This window comes from Carassius gibelio, chromosome A7 (assembly GCF_023724105.1).
Source record: "Carassius gibelio isolate Cgi1373 ecotype wild population from Czech Republic chromosome A7, carGib1.2-hapl.c, whole genome shotgun sequence".
NCBI lineage: Eukaryota > Metazoa > Chordata > Actinopteri > Cypriniformes > Cyprinidae > Carassius > Carassius gibelio.
Window position 1 is genome coordinate 26,763,441 of NC_068377.1, and position 20,909 is coordinate 26,784,349.

Genomic DNA, 20,909 nt, shown 5'->3' on the forward strand with positions numbered 1-20,909 from the left:
TTCATCTGCTGCCATCTGCTGGCATTTTAAGAAAATGTCATAAGTCTCTTTGCCAAAATTATTATTTTCTCCCTCACTTAACAGACGGAAAATAAAGAGTGGACACTTCGTTGAACTCAAAGTTTAAGTCTAATGAAAAACAATTATAGCAATCAACAGAAAAATATTGTTTTAGGATTGGGATACATTTTTCTTAAATCTTCGTATTTCATGTTAAAGAGGAATTGAACGATCCCCTGTAACTATGTTGATTTGTATCCTCCAGCCTTCATGAGCGAAGATGTATGTCCCTCGCGAGTTTCCGTAGCGCGATCGCTCTAAGTTTGGATTTTGAGGAAGTGCTCAGCCAGCGGGCAAATCACAAAGCATCAGCGAAGACCCGACGGTTGTTTTAAACACAACGGCGTACAGCGTTCGCACTGGAACCACACTATGGCATATCAACTCTACAGAAACACGACACTCGGGAACAGTCTACAGGAGAGTCTCGATGAACTTATTCAGGTAAGAGTGTTGAATCACAGTGAAGTTAACTAGCTCGATTGCTAGCCAGCGTAGAATGATGTGATGGATAAATAACGTTACAGATAACGGAATAAAAACGATTACAGGCGTCTACCTTCAGTGGTTTATTAAATCACAGGGTTAACGTTACATTCTATGAACTGCTCTGATCTTGATTAGTGATGTGTCGGATTATTGAAGTTAGATGAGTGTTAGCTAACGCCAGCTGTGTTTGTTATTCAGCTGCTCTTTATCAGAACACGTTATGAATGATCTGTTACAGCGATGGATAAGCGAACTGTTTTAGGGTTTCTAAGATGTTTACGTGAAATAGTTTTCACGTTAGCGCAGACTGACAAAACACTCAGTTATCCCTGTCTGTGATAAATAATAACAATCATACATGCAGACTTTGTATGTTCTTGATTATGTCTCATAATATTTACCCTAATTTAAGATGGGATTCTTGAATCAGTCCACTCAACAAACCAGAGAACATACTCAAAATAAAATAAACTGTGAAGCTTAGTTTAGTGTTAAATATGTATGGATTATTTTATTAACAGAACGCATTAAACTGAATTTTCCCTCCTTCCACAGACTCAACAGATCACACCACAGTTAGCCCTCCAAGTCCTTTTACAGTTTGACAAAGCGATCAACACAGCACTGGCCAACCGGGTCCGCAACAGGGTCAATTTTAGGGTAAGCCAACATGCTCTACAATAACATTAAGAAAAAAATTTGAGTTTTGTCTGCTTGTATAAATTACTTGGCTAACTATCTAGCTCTGTCTTGAACTGGACATAGGTGCAGTGTTAATTTCGTTGACTAAATATTTTCGTCATTATTTTCGTCACGAATATATTTTTGCCGACGAAAACGAAACGAAAACTAAAATAGAAGGCACTGATGGAGACTAAAACTATGACTAAATTGATTGACATTATCGTCAACGAATAAAGGACGAGACGAAAATAGACTGTGACGAAAATCAAATCAGCAGACGGCAGAGATGCGAGGAATGAGCAAAAGAACCGGCAAAACAGAACAGACTGCATGAGAGAAGAGAACCAATCAGAGCCTGACTTATTGAGACGTGAAGCGAAGGTTTTCAGTTTTTATGAGCTCCCGGGAAGTCGGCATTCGAAGAGGTGATAGGGACTTTAAGCAACAGCCTCTGGTGGAACGGCAACGCCATTCTGGCGTTGTATTGCGCCTGCGCGAATTTAACTGCTACTTTGTGACGTTCTAATTTAACGGTCTACTACGGGAGAACAGCTGATTTGCCGGAGTCGCTACAACGTGAGAGGTTAGGTAAATAAATGTTATGTTTTTAGACTTATTTACATCATACAATATTAAAAACTCCTCTTCTGACAAAAGATTGTCATTTAACGCCAAAAGCAATCCTTCTCTTGCTTTTTTAAATTATATATTTTTTTGGATCTCAATAAATGAATTAATGCTGCGTTGCGCTGTTCTGTTTTACCGTTGCTTAGTGACTTTTACGTTCTTGGCTACAGCGGTGTGACGGCAAACTTCCGGTCGCTGTAGCCGTTCCATTCGCAGCTGTTGCTTAAAGTCCCTACTGTCTAAAAGAGCGACAAAATGTCCACAGCTCACTTCACGTTTGACGACGAACAAAACAAAACAAAGTGTAAAGCACGCAGAGCGCTCATTCGTGGCAAGAACACAACCAATTTGAAAAGACATTTACAGACGAGCCACCCGGACATTTTCTCAAATGTAATTTTACAACGATGTTCTTTTGTTTATTGAGCTAAGCAAAATTGGAATAGTGCAGTGCGTAGATGTTGTAGCATTAAATATTACGAACTGAAAAGTACTGTAAAATAGCCCCTTCTTCAAGTTAGATGAGAGCACAATACTAATACGTAATATCATGATAAATACATTTGATTAATACTAATGTTTAGTATATTTTATAATGTTCTACTTGTTGACAATATCACAAATATTTCTATATTAGTCATGTGAAACATGAATGTTCACATCCTATCATTATACATACAAATCTAGCAATATTGTAGTATTTAAAACATACAATATTGCTAGACAAATGAATACCTTATAAAATCTTGTTACTTTTTTTATCCACCTAGCTGCCAACTTATTAAATATTTACTTTAAATGTATGCACTTATTGTTCAGCTCAGCTGTAAGCTTTAAGGTCCTGGACCTAACTTTATTTTTCTTTTATTGATGGTCAATTGGCAGCTAGTTATTGTTTACATTATCATGACAGTGTTTGTTGCTGCATGAAAGCTTTTGAATCGAAATAAAGACACAGTTGTGTTGAAATAAAGTTGAATTTGTGTTTTATATATTTTGTTTAAGTTTGTTTCCTATACCAGCTGTAAAAAATTGTCTAGTAAATCTGTTATTGATTTTAGTCTTATTTTAGTCGACTAAAATACCAAGCAATTTTAGTCGACTAAAATACCAAGCAATTTTAGTCGACTAAAATAAGACTAAAATTAAAACAAATCAGATGACTAAAACTTGACTAAAACTAAAAAGAATTATAGTCAAAAGACTAAGACTAAAACTAAATTAAAATTTCGTGTCAAAATTAACACTGCATAGGTGTGATGCCCTAAGAATCACTGCTCTTTGTTTTATCCACAGGGATCTCTAAACACGTACAGATTCTGCGATAACGTTTGGACATTTGTTTTAAATGACGTTGAGTTCCGAGAGGTGACCGATTTGGTCAAGGTGGACAAAGTAAAAATCGTAGCATGTGATGGCAAAAGTAAGTCATCTGATTCACTATTTTCATGGTTTTGGTGTTTGCGATATGCAGTGCTCCTAATTGAACCGTTTCTCTTATAGACACTGGGTCTAATGCAGCTGAGTGAAATCAAGGTGGAGAGAGACCGAGAAGTGAACTTAATTTGCTGGCTGATGGGAAGGATGAGAAGAATTGAAGACGAGGCACACAGCGGTGGGGACTGTGTATATATAATTTATTACAGGAAACCGTTCTCCATCCTTCAAACATCAACCTGCTCAGTGAAGGACTGACACACATATGGAGCACATAAGGCCTTGGACGTCACATTACATTTTTCTTGTTATAAATAAATCTATATAATTTTCATAGAAATGGCAATGTTTTTCAGTTTGTTACTATTTAGCTTATTCTCTAATAAACTTGTTTTAAATGTTTTTTGTAGTGAATTTTTTTTTTTCTTTTTTCTTTTTTTTTTTTTTTGTGGGCTTTTTCCTTCAAATGAACAGGATGAATAACTTAATCTGGAAATGAACCAAATAGTTTTCAGTCTCTTGCTGCACACACACACACAAACACCACTGAATGTACACTAGGTGCCTGGCCACCTCTTCAAATATTTTTGAACAGTTTAACTCTCATTAAATCTGACCCTATAAACCTTAAATGTATAAAAACCATAAAATTAAGATGGAGTGTGTAAGGTTTGCTCACAATTCAGTGATTCTGAACATTAAATCAGGCGTAAGTGCTATCAGGAATGTAATATGAAGAATTACGTCTTTTTATTTTTTTATTACGTTGTCTATCAGCTGCAGAAGCAGAACAAACCGGTATTGGCTGCATTTTCATTTTGAGCCACATGTAAACTATTTTATTATTTGATAATCTTGTGTTTTTAACTGATAATGATGAGGAACAGTTGTATTAATAATAGATTGTTTTGTCAGCTGATTCCATCACCTGAACAATGGCACATGAGTGATTATGATGCACTGTCACAGCTAAGCCCTGCATTTCGGTTTAATACTTCCCAAGTCATGACCTAACTATGTGTGTGGTTTTTTTTAGCATTAGAGCCATTTTTGTTTGACTTTTACCCAGATTTACCTCCAATCACCATTTATTAAATCTCCTGCATTAAAGCGCGTCACTCATAGGGCAACTCCATTAAGCCTGATTACATACACACATACAGTTGGGGAAGGGGGTCTTTGTGTCAGCGTCATACTATTTCTGTCTCGCTGTGGAATGCTGGAGCTGGACATCACCCTTTTCAGTTGTTGTTCATTTTGTCTGCTGGTCACAGAGTCTTGAAGGCTGGGCGGTGATGGCTGGACTTTAGGAGCTCATAAAAATGGATAACAGGGGCTTTGGAGGGAAAAAGGGCAAAGAGGGGTCTTTTAAGCGTGCATCTATTAAACGCACATCATCTGGCTCTCAGAAGGTAAGAGACATCAACCAGCATTGAATCCCCTCAAATCTCCACCTGCTGCATTGAGTTGATGAAGACAAATGCATGTACTGAATTATATTTGGGAGCAGAGCCAGCAAGGAATTCTGGTAGCTTTAACAAAAAAACAATTGTATGTGGTTGTGAGCCCATAGAGTCATTCCCACTTTTTACCGGACCGACTATGTCTTCACTTGGTGATAGCTTATTAACTGAAGGGACATTATTGTATCTAGTTCACTTTGAATTTGTTTAGGATTGGACATGTTTGAAGATTCAACTAATTTCTGCACTGCAAAAAAAGCAGTATAACATTATAAAGTTGCAGGTTTGTTTAATGTTAACAAAAACTGGGGTCTCTCTTGGTTAACTGTTTCACTGGCATTGTGTAAACTTATTTGGGGAATGCATTGATTCCAGTGCCAGTCTTGATCTGTGAGTGTTCACTCATGCACATGCACACATACAAAATCTGTTCTCAGCATTGTCCTCTAATCTTTGATAATGGCCCAGTAAAGAGCACCGGCCAGGGTAGCTTAAACCCCTGTTCTCTCTAAGTCTCAATCTTATGTGATTAATGCAGAGTTCTGTGGAACGAGTCCAAACGCAAGTGGACAAAAACACACATAGTGGGCTTACAATGGACCTGAAATAGTTTCAAATCAGCTTGTGTTTTCAAGGGAATGGAATATGGTGTTCTAGAGTTCATGAAAAATCCAGCAATGTCATAATTCACTGGACCTTCCAACTCCGTAAACTTTCTAAACTAAAATGTTCCATCCTTGTCTTGGTACAAACTGCATTTTCCTTTATCAAATTCAAACATGCTCATAATCAGCATTTGCAACTCAACATGTTCTGTGACAATGTTCGTTAATTCTGTGTTCGTTAAAAAGCACCTTTAATCGTCTGTAATAATGTTAGAATATAATAACACCCAAAAGCACGTGTTATGAAGAAAATCATAAGGAGCCCTTCTGAAATGGAATGGTTTATCGATTCACTCAAGATCCCAGATCCCTTTTACAAAATCCATTGGAAATGAATCCCGTTGCAATGTAGAATATGTGAAATTATTTATTTATTATTTATTAGTCTTCATTTCCTATTTGCCTACAGAGTCGATTTGCTTAGATGAGGATTAAAGTTGAGCTTCTCACAGAGCTCCTTTATGTAGCTGCTCACGGGGTGGACATGTGTTAATTTGAGAGCTTTGAGAGACTAAATTGTAATTATGGATCAGTGGAAGCAGATTTTTCTGGTTTTCTCTTTCTGTTTAATTTTCACGCAAGTCTTTGTCTGGGCACAATGTCGGATATGAGGTTATGCGTATATGTAGATTAAACGCACACAAAAAAGGATCATGTATAGATATAATCACTATTTAGATAATGTATAAGGCAATTTCTCCACCAAAAATAATGTCATTTATTTGTTTGTTTTTTGACTATCATCTGAAGTATATCATATTTTTGTCTAATATCATATACATATACATAAAACATTTTTTTTGCCAAAAAGACAAATTCCAAAATTATTGTTTTTTGCGTGTGGTTTGTGTGATTCTGTGGCTTCACCTTCGACATGGCAATTTACACATGTGTGTTTCTATGACTAAACCCTTTAGGATTTGGGAGACATTAAGCTCTAAAATCCAAAGTTGTCAAAAGCTTTCGACAGATGTCTGATCACAAATTTCATATGTACTTTGGACAGAGCCGGATCATGTTTAAGCCATACTGCTTTTTGTGAATGAAAGCGTTTGTGCTTTATTGCTGTATACCTGTGCGATGCTTCTTTATACGGTGCAGCTACATCAACAGACCGTTTTCTAGAACACCTTTCTGAAACAGGTTAAATCTTGATTACTCTCTCCAATATAAATCCTAAATTACCGACAGCACTCTAGTAAGCACTTGAGCCACTTTTATCTTTCAAATGATAACTATCTTTCCCAGTTTACCTCAACACACGGTATTAAGAAGAAGTGTGGAGGGGCTAATGGGAGAGATTAGCATGTTGAGCCCCTCGTCTCAGAGCAGGCTTTAGTTTGTGATGTTCCAGTGGATTGGTCATGAGGTTCCAGCAGGATTATCTTCAGCAGTGGTCATGGGACTCTGAGACTGAGGTCCAGCACACGTGATCCATAACTCTGCTCTATAAAAGAAGGCCACAGTCAGTTGAAGGGAGGCTGGAGGAAGACTTCGTAAAAAGCCTGCCATTATGGAAGCCTTTTGTCTTTCTCTTCAAGAGTAAGTGCTATTCTAGCAAGTCAGTTTGAGCTCAAGAGATAATGTCAGTGGTGGTTTATACCTCAAATATTTGTTGGTGGAATATTGTCAGGTATTTTAAAGCAAAAGGTGCAGCGTGTATTTGGGTATTATTTATGTGCTGTAACATATTCCTCCAGCCAGGCTTGGTTTGTTCCATTATAGACAATTTTTGCCTCCAGTGCAGGATTTCTTGCTCTTAAAGGATTTTTCCTTTCTAGTGTTGTGTTTGGCTTGCTATTGGAGCATGCATTGTTGGGGATGTTTTTGCAATTCATATTTTTATAAAATATATGAATAGAAAATAAATAACTGTCAGTGGAAAAGTATTGCTGTATAGGCATGTGACAGTGCATTGACCTAGAAGGGTTCAGTTGACTTCATCATTTTAATATGTCTAAAGTGATTTCATTTACCCTGAGTGTTTAACAGCCATTGTCAAAACCCTAAACACACACACTCATACTTGTGCACTGTATAGGTATAGGTATGCTATATATAATCACAATAGTTTTACAAATTGTACCTTTTTTCCACAATGTTAGTCAGAAATAAACGGCTAACAAAACAGCTTGTTTATTTTTGGATTGTGAAAGAGATTTAGGAAATGTTTTTTGACATTCTACTTTAAATGACTGAGAATGAGTGAAACATATTCTCCTGTTTTGTGTCTTGCAGGCTCAGAGGACATGGATTGAAAGGACGTTTCTAAAAAGGGAGTGCATTCACATATTCCCCAGCAGAGAGCCCAACAAGTGAGTTACAGTGTTGTTATTGTTAACTAAAACTAAAACCGAAGCTATTACAAATCATTTTTGTTAATTGAAATAAAATACAAATATCGGATGAAAAAAATCTAAATAGAAATATTGTAAAAAATTAGAAATGTTGTATAACAGCTTACAGAAATAAAATAAGTTGAAATTCTAAAATGACTAAAACCTGAAATAAAATTAAAGCCAAATAGAATTATTAAAAAAATATTTAAAAAATGAAAACAAATAAAAATGATAAAAGCACAACAAAATTACTAATATTAAAATGAAAACACTGGTCAGTAATATTTAAATTTGTCTCACTGTAATTTGAGAAAAAAACAAGCTGATTTACTCATTTACTCAAGTACTTTTAGACTAACTAATTACTACAAGAAATCAAATTTAGAGCAACATGATAGTCTTTTGGCACTCAAGACAATTTATTTAAACTTGTAGGAAATAAAGAGGTGTGCTATGGCGGTTAAAGTTGGCTTCTTCCTTTTTGCCAACTGTTGTAGGTGTTGTTGCGGTCAACTGGTAAACCAACATGTGGCTATTCTTCCTGGTTCCACCAATAAGAGCGCAGAGGAAGGCCAGGGTGTGCAGACCGAGCCTCCACAAGAGAAATGGTCGGTTGCAAAGCACACGCAAGCCACGCCCACTGACGCATACGGCATCATTGAATTCCAAGGAGGAGGTCATGTCAACAAGGCCATGGTATTTTTCAGCTAATCATGTGATGTGTTTTTCTTTGCACAAAAATGTGCTCATACAGTTTGGGAGTCATCCTAAAAGTTGTCCTGAACATTTGATCATATAGTTTTTTTCTCCTCTCTTCCTTGTCTGTTGTCAGTATATCCGTGTGTCCTATGACACAAAGCCTGATAATCTTCTCCATCTGATGTTGAAAGACTGGCAATTGGAGCTACCCACCCTGCTCATCTCTGTGCACGGAGGCCTACAGAACTTTGACTTGCAACCCAAACTCAAACAAGTGTTTGGAAAGGGCCTGATAAAAGCAGCAGTTACCACTGGGGCCTGGATTTTCACTGGAGGAGTTAGTACAGGTGTGTGTTTGACAGGTGACATCACTTAAATGGGACACCTGTTCCTGCTTCAGATACTGAATCATCTGCTTTCCTGTTGAGCAAGAAACTGCGAATGACTCCACCACATGACACACTAATAATTGACTGTTTGTTCCCTCTTTTCACATTACACAGGAGTGATTCGGCATGTAGGAGATGCGCTGAAAGACCACTCTTCCAAGTCTCGTGGGAAGGTGTGCGCCATCGGAATTGCACCATGGGGTATTGTGGAAAATAAAGAGGATCTGATCGGACGTGATGTAAGCCGTTCGGGTCATTGCACAGGAACGCATGTACTCGTTTTTAATCAACATAAGTGACTGTTTGAGGTTTGCCTTCTGTAAGGTTTTTGAGTAATGTATCACCACTCAGTCTGAGTGTTTTTTTGCTTTGTCCAGGTGACGCGACCCTACCAAACCATGTCTAACCCTCTCAGCAAACTTTCTGTGCTTAACAACAGCCATTCCCACTTCATTCTGGCTGACAACGGCACTCACGGAAAGTATGGTGCGGAGGTCCGCCTGCGCAGGCAGCTGGAGAAACACATCTCTCTGCAGAAGATCAACACACGTAAGTCAACTTTTAGAGAGCTTTTAGCAGTCAAGACAGCTTTTTGAAGTAAGTTCAACTATTGTAATGAATCCATCAAGACAAAAGGAGACGAAACATGAATGTTGGACTAGTGATGAAAACCTAGTCTGTGACCTCCTGGGTTTCCCTTTGTCATCCTATGCCTGGAGTCCTGATGAGGCTGGGACAGCAAAGGGAGGTCCAGATGTCATCCCATACTGCAGTCAGAACCACGACCACCTTAATCAAGCTCAAAAGAATCTCTTCATGCCTAATCGCTGCTTATTTTGTGCATATTTGTACATGAGTGTGTTTTATGTGTGTGTTTGTACAGGTCTGGGTCAGGGGGTCCCTTTGGTGTGTCTGATTCTTGAAGGAGGGCCGAATGTAATCTCCATTGTGTTGGAGAGTCTGCGTGAGGACCCTCCTGTACCCGTGGTAGTGTGCGACGGCAGCGGACGAGCATCAGATATCATTTCATTCGCTCACAAGTACTCTGAGGAGGATGGGTGAGGAAAACATTGATCATTCAGTGATTATTAATGAATTTTAAAGGTGCAGTTCTGCAAATGCCTTTTTATGAGACATATTCACTACTTGACAGGAGTTTTTTTTGATTTACTGATATGTTATTGTGCTGTTGATAAAAATCATCAGTCTCACTGTTTCTGAAAACTCCTTCTTTTGGTCTCCATTACATTGTTTTGGTGCAGCTTGGTTAATGACAGCATTAGAGACCAACTTCTAGTAACCATACAGAAGACATTCAACTACAACCGGAATCAGGCACAGCAGATTTATCTCATGGTGATGGAGTGCATGAAGAAAAGAGAGCTGGTGAGTTAAACATTGGTTGGGGTGGCAAGAAAACAGAGTGAAGACAACTTCTCACTCTTTTTTTTTTCTTTCAATATTTTTTGACATAATATAACATATACTGTTTATTTAAGATAAACATTTTGTTTTATATTGTGTTATATATTTCCCAGATATGATAATAAACATGACTGTTATTCATTTGGCCTCATTTGCCTTCTTCACATTATATGTTGCTCTTATTATTTGCCATTGCATTTCCATGTCATCCCACGGAGTGTTTTGTCCTTCATGAAAATATAGACATGAGGTTAAATGATTTCCAAAGCATAGGGATGCTGAGGTATGTTCCTCAAAACCGTGTGCAGAACAAATGCTTTAGTAATGGGAAACTTAGAAAACACCTCAGTAAACATGTTTGTGCATCTTGGCTGTTTTCGGTAGCAAGTTGTAGATAGTTTCTGAAGTTCATAAAAAAATAAAAAATAAAATAAAACATCACTGTTGCTGTGAATATGTTACCAAACTTTAGGAGCCTTGTAAAAAAAAAAAAGAACATTTGCACAATGTAATATATAAATGCATGTTTTAAACACAGTGCATGATTACTCACTTCCCCCTCTGGTGATCATCAAATCATTATGATCTCTCTATGCTCACATTTGATCTGTCTAATCATTTCTTTTCTGTCAACATACACATAAACACTAAATACATAATACATTTCTGACCAACCATGAAAATAAAAAACAGTTTGGAAAAATAAATAAACAAATACTATAATTGTTTATTTCATATTTTTATTTATCATTAAGGATTGTGCCCATGTAGGTTGATTTCTGCTTGTCCTTCATAGAGTTAAACTACTGCTCAGTGGTTTGGGGTCAGTAAAATTATTTTAAATGCAAAAATGTATTTATAGATGATCAAAAGTGCAGTAAGGACTTTCAGATTTTCAAATGCTGTTCTTTTAAACTTTCTATTTATCAAAAAATTCTGAAAAAATTTGTCAGTTTCCACAAAAAATAAATAAAAATAAAAATAAAAGAAGCAGCAGACCTGTTTTCAGTACTGATAATAATAAGAAATTCGAATATGATTTCTGAGGGATGATGTGACTGAAGCAGTGGACTGCTGGAAAGGCAGCTTTGCCTTCACAGAAATAAATGACCTTTTAAAATATGTATTTTTGATCAAATAAATGCAGCCTTGGTCAACATGAGACGTCTTTCAAAAGAAAGAATGAACTGTCCCCAAACTTTTGAACATTAGTGTATGTATATAATTCATAATTTGTATACTACATATTGTGTACTGTGTTATTACAGGCATTCCTCAGTTTTTACTCTTTGTGCCGTCACAGATCACAGTTTTCCGCACAGCCTCAGAGGGTCAGCAGGATATTGAGATGGCCATCTTAACCGCTCTGCTGAAAGGTGACCTCTCGTTCAGACCATGGTCACACGGTTTAGGATAAATTCTCATATTAAAATGTTACTTCCCTGAAAAGTAATTTGTTCGTATCAGACTAGTAATATTATTTATATCAATATTTATTACAAGATATATTTTATCTATGATTGCATTAACAATCTTCAACATTTGGTTTTGACATTAATGGCATATTCGGTTTCTTTGGGTTTATCAGGCACAAATGCTTCAGCTCCAGACCAGCTGAGTCTGGCTTTGGCCTGGAACCGTGTGGATATTGCTCACAATCAGATCTTCGTCCATGGACAACACTGGCCTGTATGCGATAACACGCACAGCTGGGTTAATGGGAACATAGTACAGAGATTGCCTATATAAACTCAGTAATCACAGATAGAACGTTGAATAATAAAGTAAAAAAGTATGTTATTAAATACATATTTACATTTCTATATCATCAGTCTGCTAGGTCCCTGCCCAGCTCATCCACAGCCCAGCAGGATAAACCAAAGAGCCCCATCAGCACCCGTGCCAGCAAGCGTAAACCTGCTAGGGCCAAGAGGGGCAAAGGTGCCAAAACTAAGCCTGATCCTCCAGAGGAGACAGACCCAAGGAAACTAGAACTGCTTAACTGGGTGAGAGTTATTCTTTAGTAATGCTGTGCTAGTAAGCATTTGCTTTACTCACTGCTGAACACACTGCTGGAGGTGTATATATTTTCAAGTAATTCTGTTTATATGTGTGTGTGTGTGTGTGTGTGTGTGTGTATGTTCTTGCTGGTCAATTCAATCTCATGTGTGTCTGTGTGTGTTGATGTGCAAAATAGGTTAATTCTCTGGAGCAGGCCATGATGGACGCACTCGTGCTTGACAGAGTGGATTTTGTGAAGCTCCTTATTGAAAATGGCGTCAACATCCACCATTTCCTGACAATCCCGCGACTAGAAGAGCTCTATAACACAGTTGGCACACATTCACATAGTATTATGTAATATTAGAGGGCCATGTATGTTCGCTGTGTTTTACAGTGTTTTAGCATTTTATGTCTTAATGATAAAACCAATGATGAATCTGACCCACATGTCCAGTTAATAGAGCTTTCACTGCTGTCCTCTCCTCTCTTTCCATGCAATATGGTTTGAAAATGTTGTTTGTGTTCAGTATAAGCTGTTGTTGGAAAGAAAGCACTTAGTCCACAAACATCTGTGTGTTTTATTGGAGAAGAAGCTTAACGGGTGTATATGGGTTTTATAATGTTTTTTTTTTTTTTCAGAAATTAGGGCCGACCAACACATTGCACTTTGTGGTCAGAGATGTAAAAAAGGTAAAGTTCATTATTAAGAATGTATGCTATGATCTTTCTTATCTTTGAGATTATCATGAGTTAAACATACACTGTATTTTTCTGTAATTGTATGGCCCTTTGTTCTAAAGAATAAGACTTTAATCTTCTTAACAGTGTGTGAATGCATGTGTGTTTGGATTTATGTGTTTGATTGCAAGAGCATTGCATAAATAGGTTTATTTCACTTTAGTTTCAGTAGTTTCATGACATTATTGTTTCCAGGGAAACCTACCACCAGATTACCAGATCACGCTGATTGACATTGGGCTGGTGTTGGAGTACCTCATGGGAGGAGCGTATCGGTGTCACTATACTAGGAAAAGTTTCCGCACACTTTATAATAACCTCTTTGGACTGAAAAGAGTGAGTTGCCACCAACCCCTTATACCCTTATATATTCATGCATAAATGAAAATACAAAGTCGTTTTTTCCTCCTGCAAACACATTATACCAAGCATAACAGCTTATCTTAAAAATAATATCATAGTGGCCAACCAAGATTTTTCCAGTGGCCATAAAACTCCAATATTTAGTGCAGAATTATGAAATATTTAACAAAAATTACTGACTTGTCAATTAATGGGCCGATTAGTTGTCCTTGCTTGGTCTATGGTCTAGCAAAAATACTGATAATTATTAATAGTGATGTGTTTCTCAGCTTCCACACTTTTGGGAAATTAAGAAAAAAAAATGCAATCAATTAACCAATTATATACCAATGTGTCTTAATAATCAAATATGCTCAAACACATCTGATTCTTTATGTTCTTTCTGTTCTCTTTTAGCCCAAAGCGTTGAAACTTCTGGGTATGGAGGTAATCCACTAAAACAAACCAGACAACAGAAATTTGACTGGTAACTAAAACCTGAAAGTATTTACAGAGACCCAATCACTCCATTCTGTATTTGACAGGACGATGACCCAAGACCTAAAGGCAAAAAGAAGATGAAGAAGAAGAAAGAGGAAGAAATCGATATCGACGTTGATGACCCAGAGGTCAGTCGATTCCAGTACCCCTTCCACGAGCTGATGGTGTGGGCTGTTCTCTTGAAGCGCCAGAAGATGGCGCTGTTTCTCTGGCAGAGAGGGGAAGAGGCCATGGCCAAAGCTCTGGTGGCGTGTAAACTCTATAAAGCGATGGCGCACGAATCCTCACGGAGTGAACTAGTGGACGACATCTCGCAGGATCTGGACAATAATTCAAAGTGCGCAATTATATTACATTACAGTATTGTATAGTTAGACTAAGATTGTTTGAAACGTTCTTGTGCTCACCAGTGCTGCATTTATTTGATCAAAATATGGTAAAACAGCAGTATCGTCGAATCTTTGTGGAAACCATGATTATTATTATTTTATTTTTTCCCAAGAATTTTTGATGAATGGAAAGTCTTTTATAGCATCTTTACTGTCACCTTTGGTCAATTAATGCATCCTTGCTGTATAAAAGTATTGATTTCTCTCTTTTTTTTTTTTATCTTACTGACTACACAGTATACAATATGTAGTATACGAATTCTGAATTATATACATACACTACTGCACAAAAATTTTAACAGTAGTGTAATAATTTATGTATAATTATTTTTAGGAAGGTCGAAACAGTATTAGGTTACATGTGACTGAATAGACTAGACTAGAAAAGAATAGTTTTTCGTTTTGTTTTGTTTCCAAATCATGCTGTCACAGTGTCACCTCTCATAAAGCCTCTCTCTCCTCCCTCTCACAATCAGGGAATTTGGTCAGTTAGCGTATGAGCTGCTAGATCAGTCCTACAAGCATGATGAACAGGTGGCCATGAAGCTGTTGACGTACGAGTTGAAGAACTGGAGTAACTCCACCTGTCTGAAACTGGCTGTAGCTGCCAAACACAGAGACTTTATAGCCCACACCTGCAGCCAGATGCTGCTCACCGACATGTGGATGGGCTGCCTGCGGGTGGGCAAGAGCAATGGACTCAAGGTCTGCCATACTACATAAACACTACATTAATAAGTCTCTGACTCTAAATATTGCATATTTACATTTTCATCATTTAATTTATATTCCCAGGTAATCCTTGGAATCATCTTTCCTCCAGCCATTCTTCTCCTAGACTTCCGAACTGGAGATGATCTGTCTTACCAAAACTCCAAAGACAAAGAAGAGCTCAAAGACAAAGAGGATGAAAACAAATCTGGCAAGGTAAAAATATGTGCACTACTGTTTAAAGGTCTGAAGTCACTGCGATTTTTTTTTCAAAGAAATGAATACTTGTATTTTGCAAGGATAAATTAAATTGATCTAAATACATCTAATTCAAATTAATGCTATTCTTACTTTAACTTTATATTCATCAAAGCATTATCACAGATTACATGAAAATACTAAGCAGCAAGATGTTTTTCAACACAGAAATGTTTCTTAAGCACAATATTAAGTCACATATTAGAATAATTTCTGAAGGATCATGTGACATGTTGAAAACTCAGCTTTGCTATGACTGGAATAAATTACATTTTTAAATATTTTACAATGGATTTTTTTATTTTAATAATTTTCCACAATATTACAGTTTTTCTGTATTTTTGATTAAATAAATGCACCATTGTTGACTAAAACCCCCCAAAAGTTCTTAACTTTTCCATGGTTCTTTATGAGGTGAAAGTGAGTAAAACTCTCAGGGTGGGTAATTATTTTCAGGATGGCACCATGAGCATGGATGGAGCATCTAAGAAAGGTGATGAGGAAGATGAAAAGAAACAGAAACGAGTGCCTATTGGGAAGAAGATTTACTATTTCTATAATGCTCCATTTACTAAGTTCTGGTTCAATACGGTATGTGTAATACTTAAAAAAAAAACACACATCAAAGTCAAAACACACTATTAAAAATGTTATGTTATAGCACACATTTTTTAAATCATAAACTGCAAAAACATAACGGTTATCTACTCAGACTGCCTACCTGGTGTACCTGCTGTTGTATAATTACATCATCCTGGTGAAAATGGAGAGATGGCCATCATTACAGGAATGGATTGTCATCTCCTACATCATCACTCTTGGACTAGAGAAAGTGCGACAGGTGAATAACACAAACACAAAAATGTGTTGCTATATGTGTATATTTATGTGTTTCTTTCCCCTCATTGGACACATGTGCTTGTGTGTAGATCCTGATGTCAGAACCAGGAAAGCTGAAACAGAAGATAAACGTATGGCTTGAGGAGTACTGGAACATCACTGACCTGGCTGCCATCACCATGTTCCTCATGGGACTGTTACTGAGATTGCAGAATGAGCCTTACATGGGCTACGGACGCGTCATCTACTGCGTAGACATCATCTTCTGGTACATTCGTGTCCTCGACATCTTTGGAGTTAACAAGTATTTGGGACCGTATGTCATGATGATTGGTAAAATGGTGAGAACTAACAGGATAAATAATTATATATTAATAGCTCAAAAGCTTTTGTATTCTCTTTTCCTAACAATAATGATATTTTTATGTGTGTGTGTGTGTGTGTGTGTGTGTGTGCAGATGATTGACATGCTGTACTTTGTGGTGATCATGCTGGTGGTTCTCATGAGTTTCGGCGTGTCACGTCAGGCCATCCTGCACCCAGACGAGGAGCCGACGTGGCGCCTGGCGAGGAATATCTTCTACATGCCCTACTGGATGATCTATGGAGAAGTGTTTGCTGACTCGATAGACCGTAAGACTAGAATTCATAGTAAGATTCGGTTTCCTGATTCATGTGTGAATGGTACATCTCATCTTCATTCCACCCTCTCTGTATCTGTGAACTATACAGAAAGATTTGTGTAGAATCTCCTGACCATGTGACCATTCACACTGCCATGGCATTCACCCCCTACTGAATCATCTGTGATGGACTGAGTGTGTGACAGTGCTGGTCTTTTCCTGCCCTGCTTGTGAGTTTTGTGAGGCATTTATGTCTTGTAGCGGTTGATTTTTTCCCAAAAAAAAAAATTATTTCACTTTTACACTTTGCTGTAGCTTTGTACTGTTCTGGTGTTTTGGGTGTCATAGCACTACTGTTGTCTCGCTTGGTTAAGTTGCTGCCTGTATTATACTAATTTGCAAGCTGCTAAATTAATAAATGGTAATGAAAATATATATATATTTATATAGATAGATATATATATATAGATAGATATAGATATATATTAAAAATGTTTGGTAAAACGCTTGTAGGTGTACAGAAATATGTAAAAAGTGGTGTAATGAAAGAATACATAATTTATTGTGCAAATGTCATCCTTTTCAAAAGTCTAGGGTCATATTTTTGGAAAAACAAAGACTCTTATTCTCACCAAGGCTGCTTTTGTTTGATTAATATTAATACAGTTTAAAATATTTTAATAGAAACATATTGTAAAATATTTTTATCTTTATTGTCTTTATTGTGTTATCTTTTGATCAATTGAATGCATCCTTACTTAATAGAATAATTTCTTAAAAAAAAAAAAAAAAGAATTTTGGATGGTATTGTATCTTTCCATTCTTCACTTAAAATGTAAAGTGGACAAAAATCTTTAACAAAATATTTAACTTCCTTTAATAATATACTGTTTAGATGGCTGGCTGATTGTGAAGTTACAGATATTTGTTTAGTTCACCATAATCTTTATCTGTGCCTTTCTCTTTCTTTTTACATACTCTCAGTCTATGCAATGGAGATTAATCGTGAGTGTAACATTTTTCTGCTATACCCACAATTAATTAGAATTATCAAAGACTGTAGAGTCATCATGGTTGCATCATAACTTCTGTTATATATGGCAGCACCCTGTGGTGAAAACATGTATGATGAAGATGGCAGGAAGCTCCCACCATGCATACCAGGGGCCTGGCTCACACCTGCCATCATGGCCTGTTACTTACTGGTAGCCAACATTTTACTGGTCAACCTGCTCATTGCTGTATTCAAGTGAGTCAAAGAGTAAACACATAGTACTGTAGCACACTTTATATGTTCTCATAGATTCATTATCAGCAGTATAACACTGAGAGTACTACTTGCTTTCACAGTAACACTTTCTTTGAGGTGAAATCTATTTCCAACCAAGTGTGGAAGTTCCAACGCTACCAGCTCATCATGACCTTTCATGACCGACCAGTGCTTCCTCCGCCCCTCATCATCTTCAGCCACATATACATTGTGTTGAAGCGCCTGTGCTGTCGCTGCAGGAAGAAACAGGAAGGGGAGCTGGATGAGCGAGACCGTGGACTGAGTTATTATTCCTGCTTCTCATTTTTAATGCTTCAATACATCAGTGTTTTAGCAACCTATTTTAAAACATTTTTATTTTTTCAGAGTTGACTCTGAGTCCTGAGGAACTGAAGAATCTGTATGAGTTTGAGGAACAGTGTGTGGCAGAGTACTTCAGAGAGAAGGAGGACGAGGCGCAGTCTTCCAACGATGAGCGAATCCGAATTACTTCCCAGAGGTAGTAATGAGTGAAAAACAGCAACTGCACCTGCAAATGTCATTTTGGGGCTCAACAATAAGGATGTTCTCCTGTGGTTCTGAATGATCAATTTTTATAGTTAGCAATGCATTTTTCTCTAAAATGTTTTTTTTTTTTTTTTACTTATTCATTGTATTCTTTGTAGAGAAAAATAACATTTCAGATCGATTCCCATTGAAGTACATATGTGGTAAATATGGATTTCCTCATGATGGTTAATTAACCTTAATTCAACATATAATACATTCAAAATGTAATTCTGCATCTTTGTAGTTAGAATTCTTTAATCTTTAATCCAACTAAAAAAAAACTTCTATCTTCTATTGATCACACGTCTTGACATGATACAAATTCAGATGTTAGAATTAACCAAATTTGAATATTGGAATGAAAAAAAATTCACATGAGCTTGCAGTTCCTATCTTCTGCATTCCCATGCGCTAGAATGGAAGTTAGTGTAATGAAAATTGTAGTGTGACTACCTTTTAAAAATATGTCTTTGGGTTTTTTGTTTTTCAATTAGGGGGTCCAAAAACTTGAGCGGTAGAATGGAATTTTTTTTTTACTTGAACTTCTTTTAAGAATGCCATAATGTGCAAGACACTGCAAAAGAATCCAGTGGAATGCAAAAAATGTGTTCTCTGTGAACAGGTCCTTACTGATGATTTCAAGACAGATAACATTGTCTAGATGGCAAGTTAGCAGAATTTGCAATCACAATGTAGAATACATCAGAGAAAAAACAAATATTTAATGAATGCATGGGATCAATGAATAAAAAAAGTTTAGAGGCCATGCATCACTGACCTGAAAAAGCATGCAACATTTCTGTCATCTGCTTGGAAACTCTAGCACACTGACTTTGGGTCCATCCTTATTGTTGAGACCTACATTTAGAATAACCTCTGAGGTTAAAACAAAAAACAACCATTTGGAAAAACTGTTGTTGCAGGGTTGAGAACATGTCCATGCGTCTAGAGGAGGTGAATGAACGAGAGCACTCAATGAAAGCCTCTGTGCAGACAATAGACCTGCGCTTGGCTCAGCTAGAGGAGTTCTCCGGCCGCATGATGCATGCACTGGAGCGGCTGACTGGCATCGACCGCTCCGAGCTTGTCCGTGCTCGATCTGGGAGCTCAATGGCCGTGGACCAATCTGGCCTGCTTCGCCGTGGTAGCATTAACAGCGCCGATGGCTTCAGTTTGTACCGCTGCCACCTGGATGCAGAGGACCGCTGTGAGGAGATGTCAGGGGACAGAAAGGGCCATGCAGAGAGACGCAGCAGTATTGGCAGCAGCGACCTCCTCCTAAGCCCACAAGTTTCTTCCTATGGTCCCACGCTGAATGTGGTGCCCCTCCGTCCGAGGGCATGCTCCAGCTCCAGTGTGGACATCCTCATCTCACCTTGCGAGTCACAAGACAGAGGCCAGGACTCTCAATCCCCAAAACTCACCTCCACTCAGCACCCTAAAGACCCACTAGCTCTTCTAGAAGCTGGGATAGACATAGTGGTTTCACATCCTCTGGAAAGGGCGCAATCCCTGAGGCAGTACCCAACTGAAGCTCAAAGTAACTCGCTTTCATACGAGAACAGATCCCAAAGCAGTACTTTGTACGTCTCAATGGCACAGTCGAGGTTGGGCAATCCTGGGAATACGTGGGCTTCAGAGCCCCATGGCCTACAGGATCAAGCAAGCAGATCACCAACGTTAAGTCGCTGGCCTCCACGCTATGATGACAAAGTTCATCCCTCCCCATTTGGACTTTCACCCACGAGATCTTTAGAGAAATCAAGACAGAGAGATGAAGAAGGAGATTCTAAGGAGACCAGGAGGACAAATATGCAACAAGGGGAAAGTGAGGAGAAGAAAGACGAGGATGAGATGGTGGCAAATAGCAAAAGTGCCACAAAAGAGGGAGGAGAAGAGAAGCGAGAGGAGCTGACCGACTCCGATCACTTGTATGTATCAGAGGACAGGATGTACCCCTCACTCAGATCTAAGAGTCTGAACACTAACCCACGAAAGGTGAAGGCCACAGGGAACCTCCTGGAGAAACCTCGAGCAGCCAGTAGCGTGAAAGACCTTGCTGGGGCCTTTGAAGTCAACACCAATGACTACAGACCCTCCGGAGAGAGGACAGGCACACAGACATGAACGCTCATGCTGGAATGCTGTGGCAAGATAAATCGCAGTAGTGCTAGCTTAAAGAAGTTGATTTTCATTGTTTTCCAATATGGAAAACATCTAACTAACACTAGTTATGCTTGTGCAGTGACATCTTAGCTAGCAGGCATATTTTCATATGTTTATATTTATGAGGTACATAATTTTAGTGACAAAACCTGGTATGCAAAAAGGGAAATCAGGGTCTACCTCAATGCTGTAGATATTTAGTATGCCTTTTTTTCCAAATAAAGGGAAATTTAACTTCAGT

At 37.9% G+C, this 20,909-nt stretch overlaps 2 protein-coding genes across 3 annotated transcripts; both read left to right on the forward strand.

Moving 5' to 3' along the window:
• The first annotated feature begins 298 nt into the window (after window positions 1–298).
• On the forward strand, window positions 299–3,699 carry LOC128016996 (transcription initiation factor IIA subunit 2). The gene is made up of 4 exons (XM_052602028.1): window positions 299–504; window positions 1,105–1,209; window positions 3,157–3,283; window positions 3,364–3,699. Exons 1-4 carry the CDS (start codon window positions 433–435, stop codon window positions 3,387–3,389), a joined length of 330 nt encoding a protein of 109 aa, XP_052457988.1. The 5' UTR covers window positions 299–432; the 3' UTR covers window positions 3,390–3,699.
• Window positions 3,700–3,831: 132 nt separating this feature from the next.
• On the forward strand, window positions 3,832–20,907 carry LOC128016993 (transient receptor potential cation channel subfamily M member 1-like). 2 transcript variants are annotated; one of them, XM_052602026.1, is made up of 27 exons: window positions 3,832–4,709; window positions 7,664–7,740; window positions 8,262–8,460; window positions 8,597–8,810; window positions 8,967–9,091; window positions 9,230–9,401; window positions 9,736–9,910; window positions 10,115–10,238; window positions 11,581–11,653; window positions 11,866–11,966; window positions 12,110–12,283; window positions 12,475–12,609; window positions 12,921–12,971; window positions 13,215–13,355; window positions 13,779–13,808; window positions 13,907–14,199; window positions 14,728–14,956; window positions 15,047–15,178; window positions 15,677–15,811; window positions 15,933–16,061; window positions 16,150–16,401; window positions 16,519–16,693; window positions 17,668–17,688; window positions 17,788–17,932; window positions 18,034–18,236; window positions 18,320–18,452; window positions 19,426–20,907. In XM_052602026.1, exons 1-27 carry the CDS (start codon window positions 4,620–4,622, stop codon window positions 20,627–20,629), a joined length of 4,932 nt encoding a protein of 1,643 aa, XP_052457986.1. In that variant the 5' UTR covers window positions 3,832–4,619; the 3' UTR covers window positions 20,630–20,907. The 2 variants fall into 2 exon arrangements, 1 of the variants encoding a protein (XP_052457986.1); XR_008184341.1 differs by lacking the exons at window positions 18,034–18,236; window positions 18,320–18,452; window positions 19,426–20,907 and adding an exon at window positions 16,793–16,913 and having other exon boundaries at window positions 17,788–17,913.
• The last annotated feature ends 2 nt before the right edge of the window (window positions 20,908–20,909 follow it).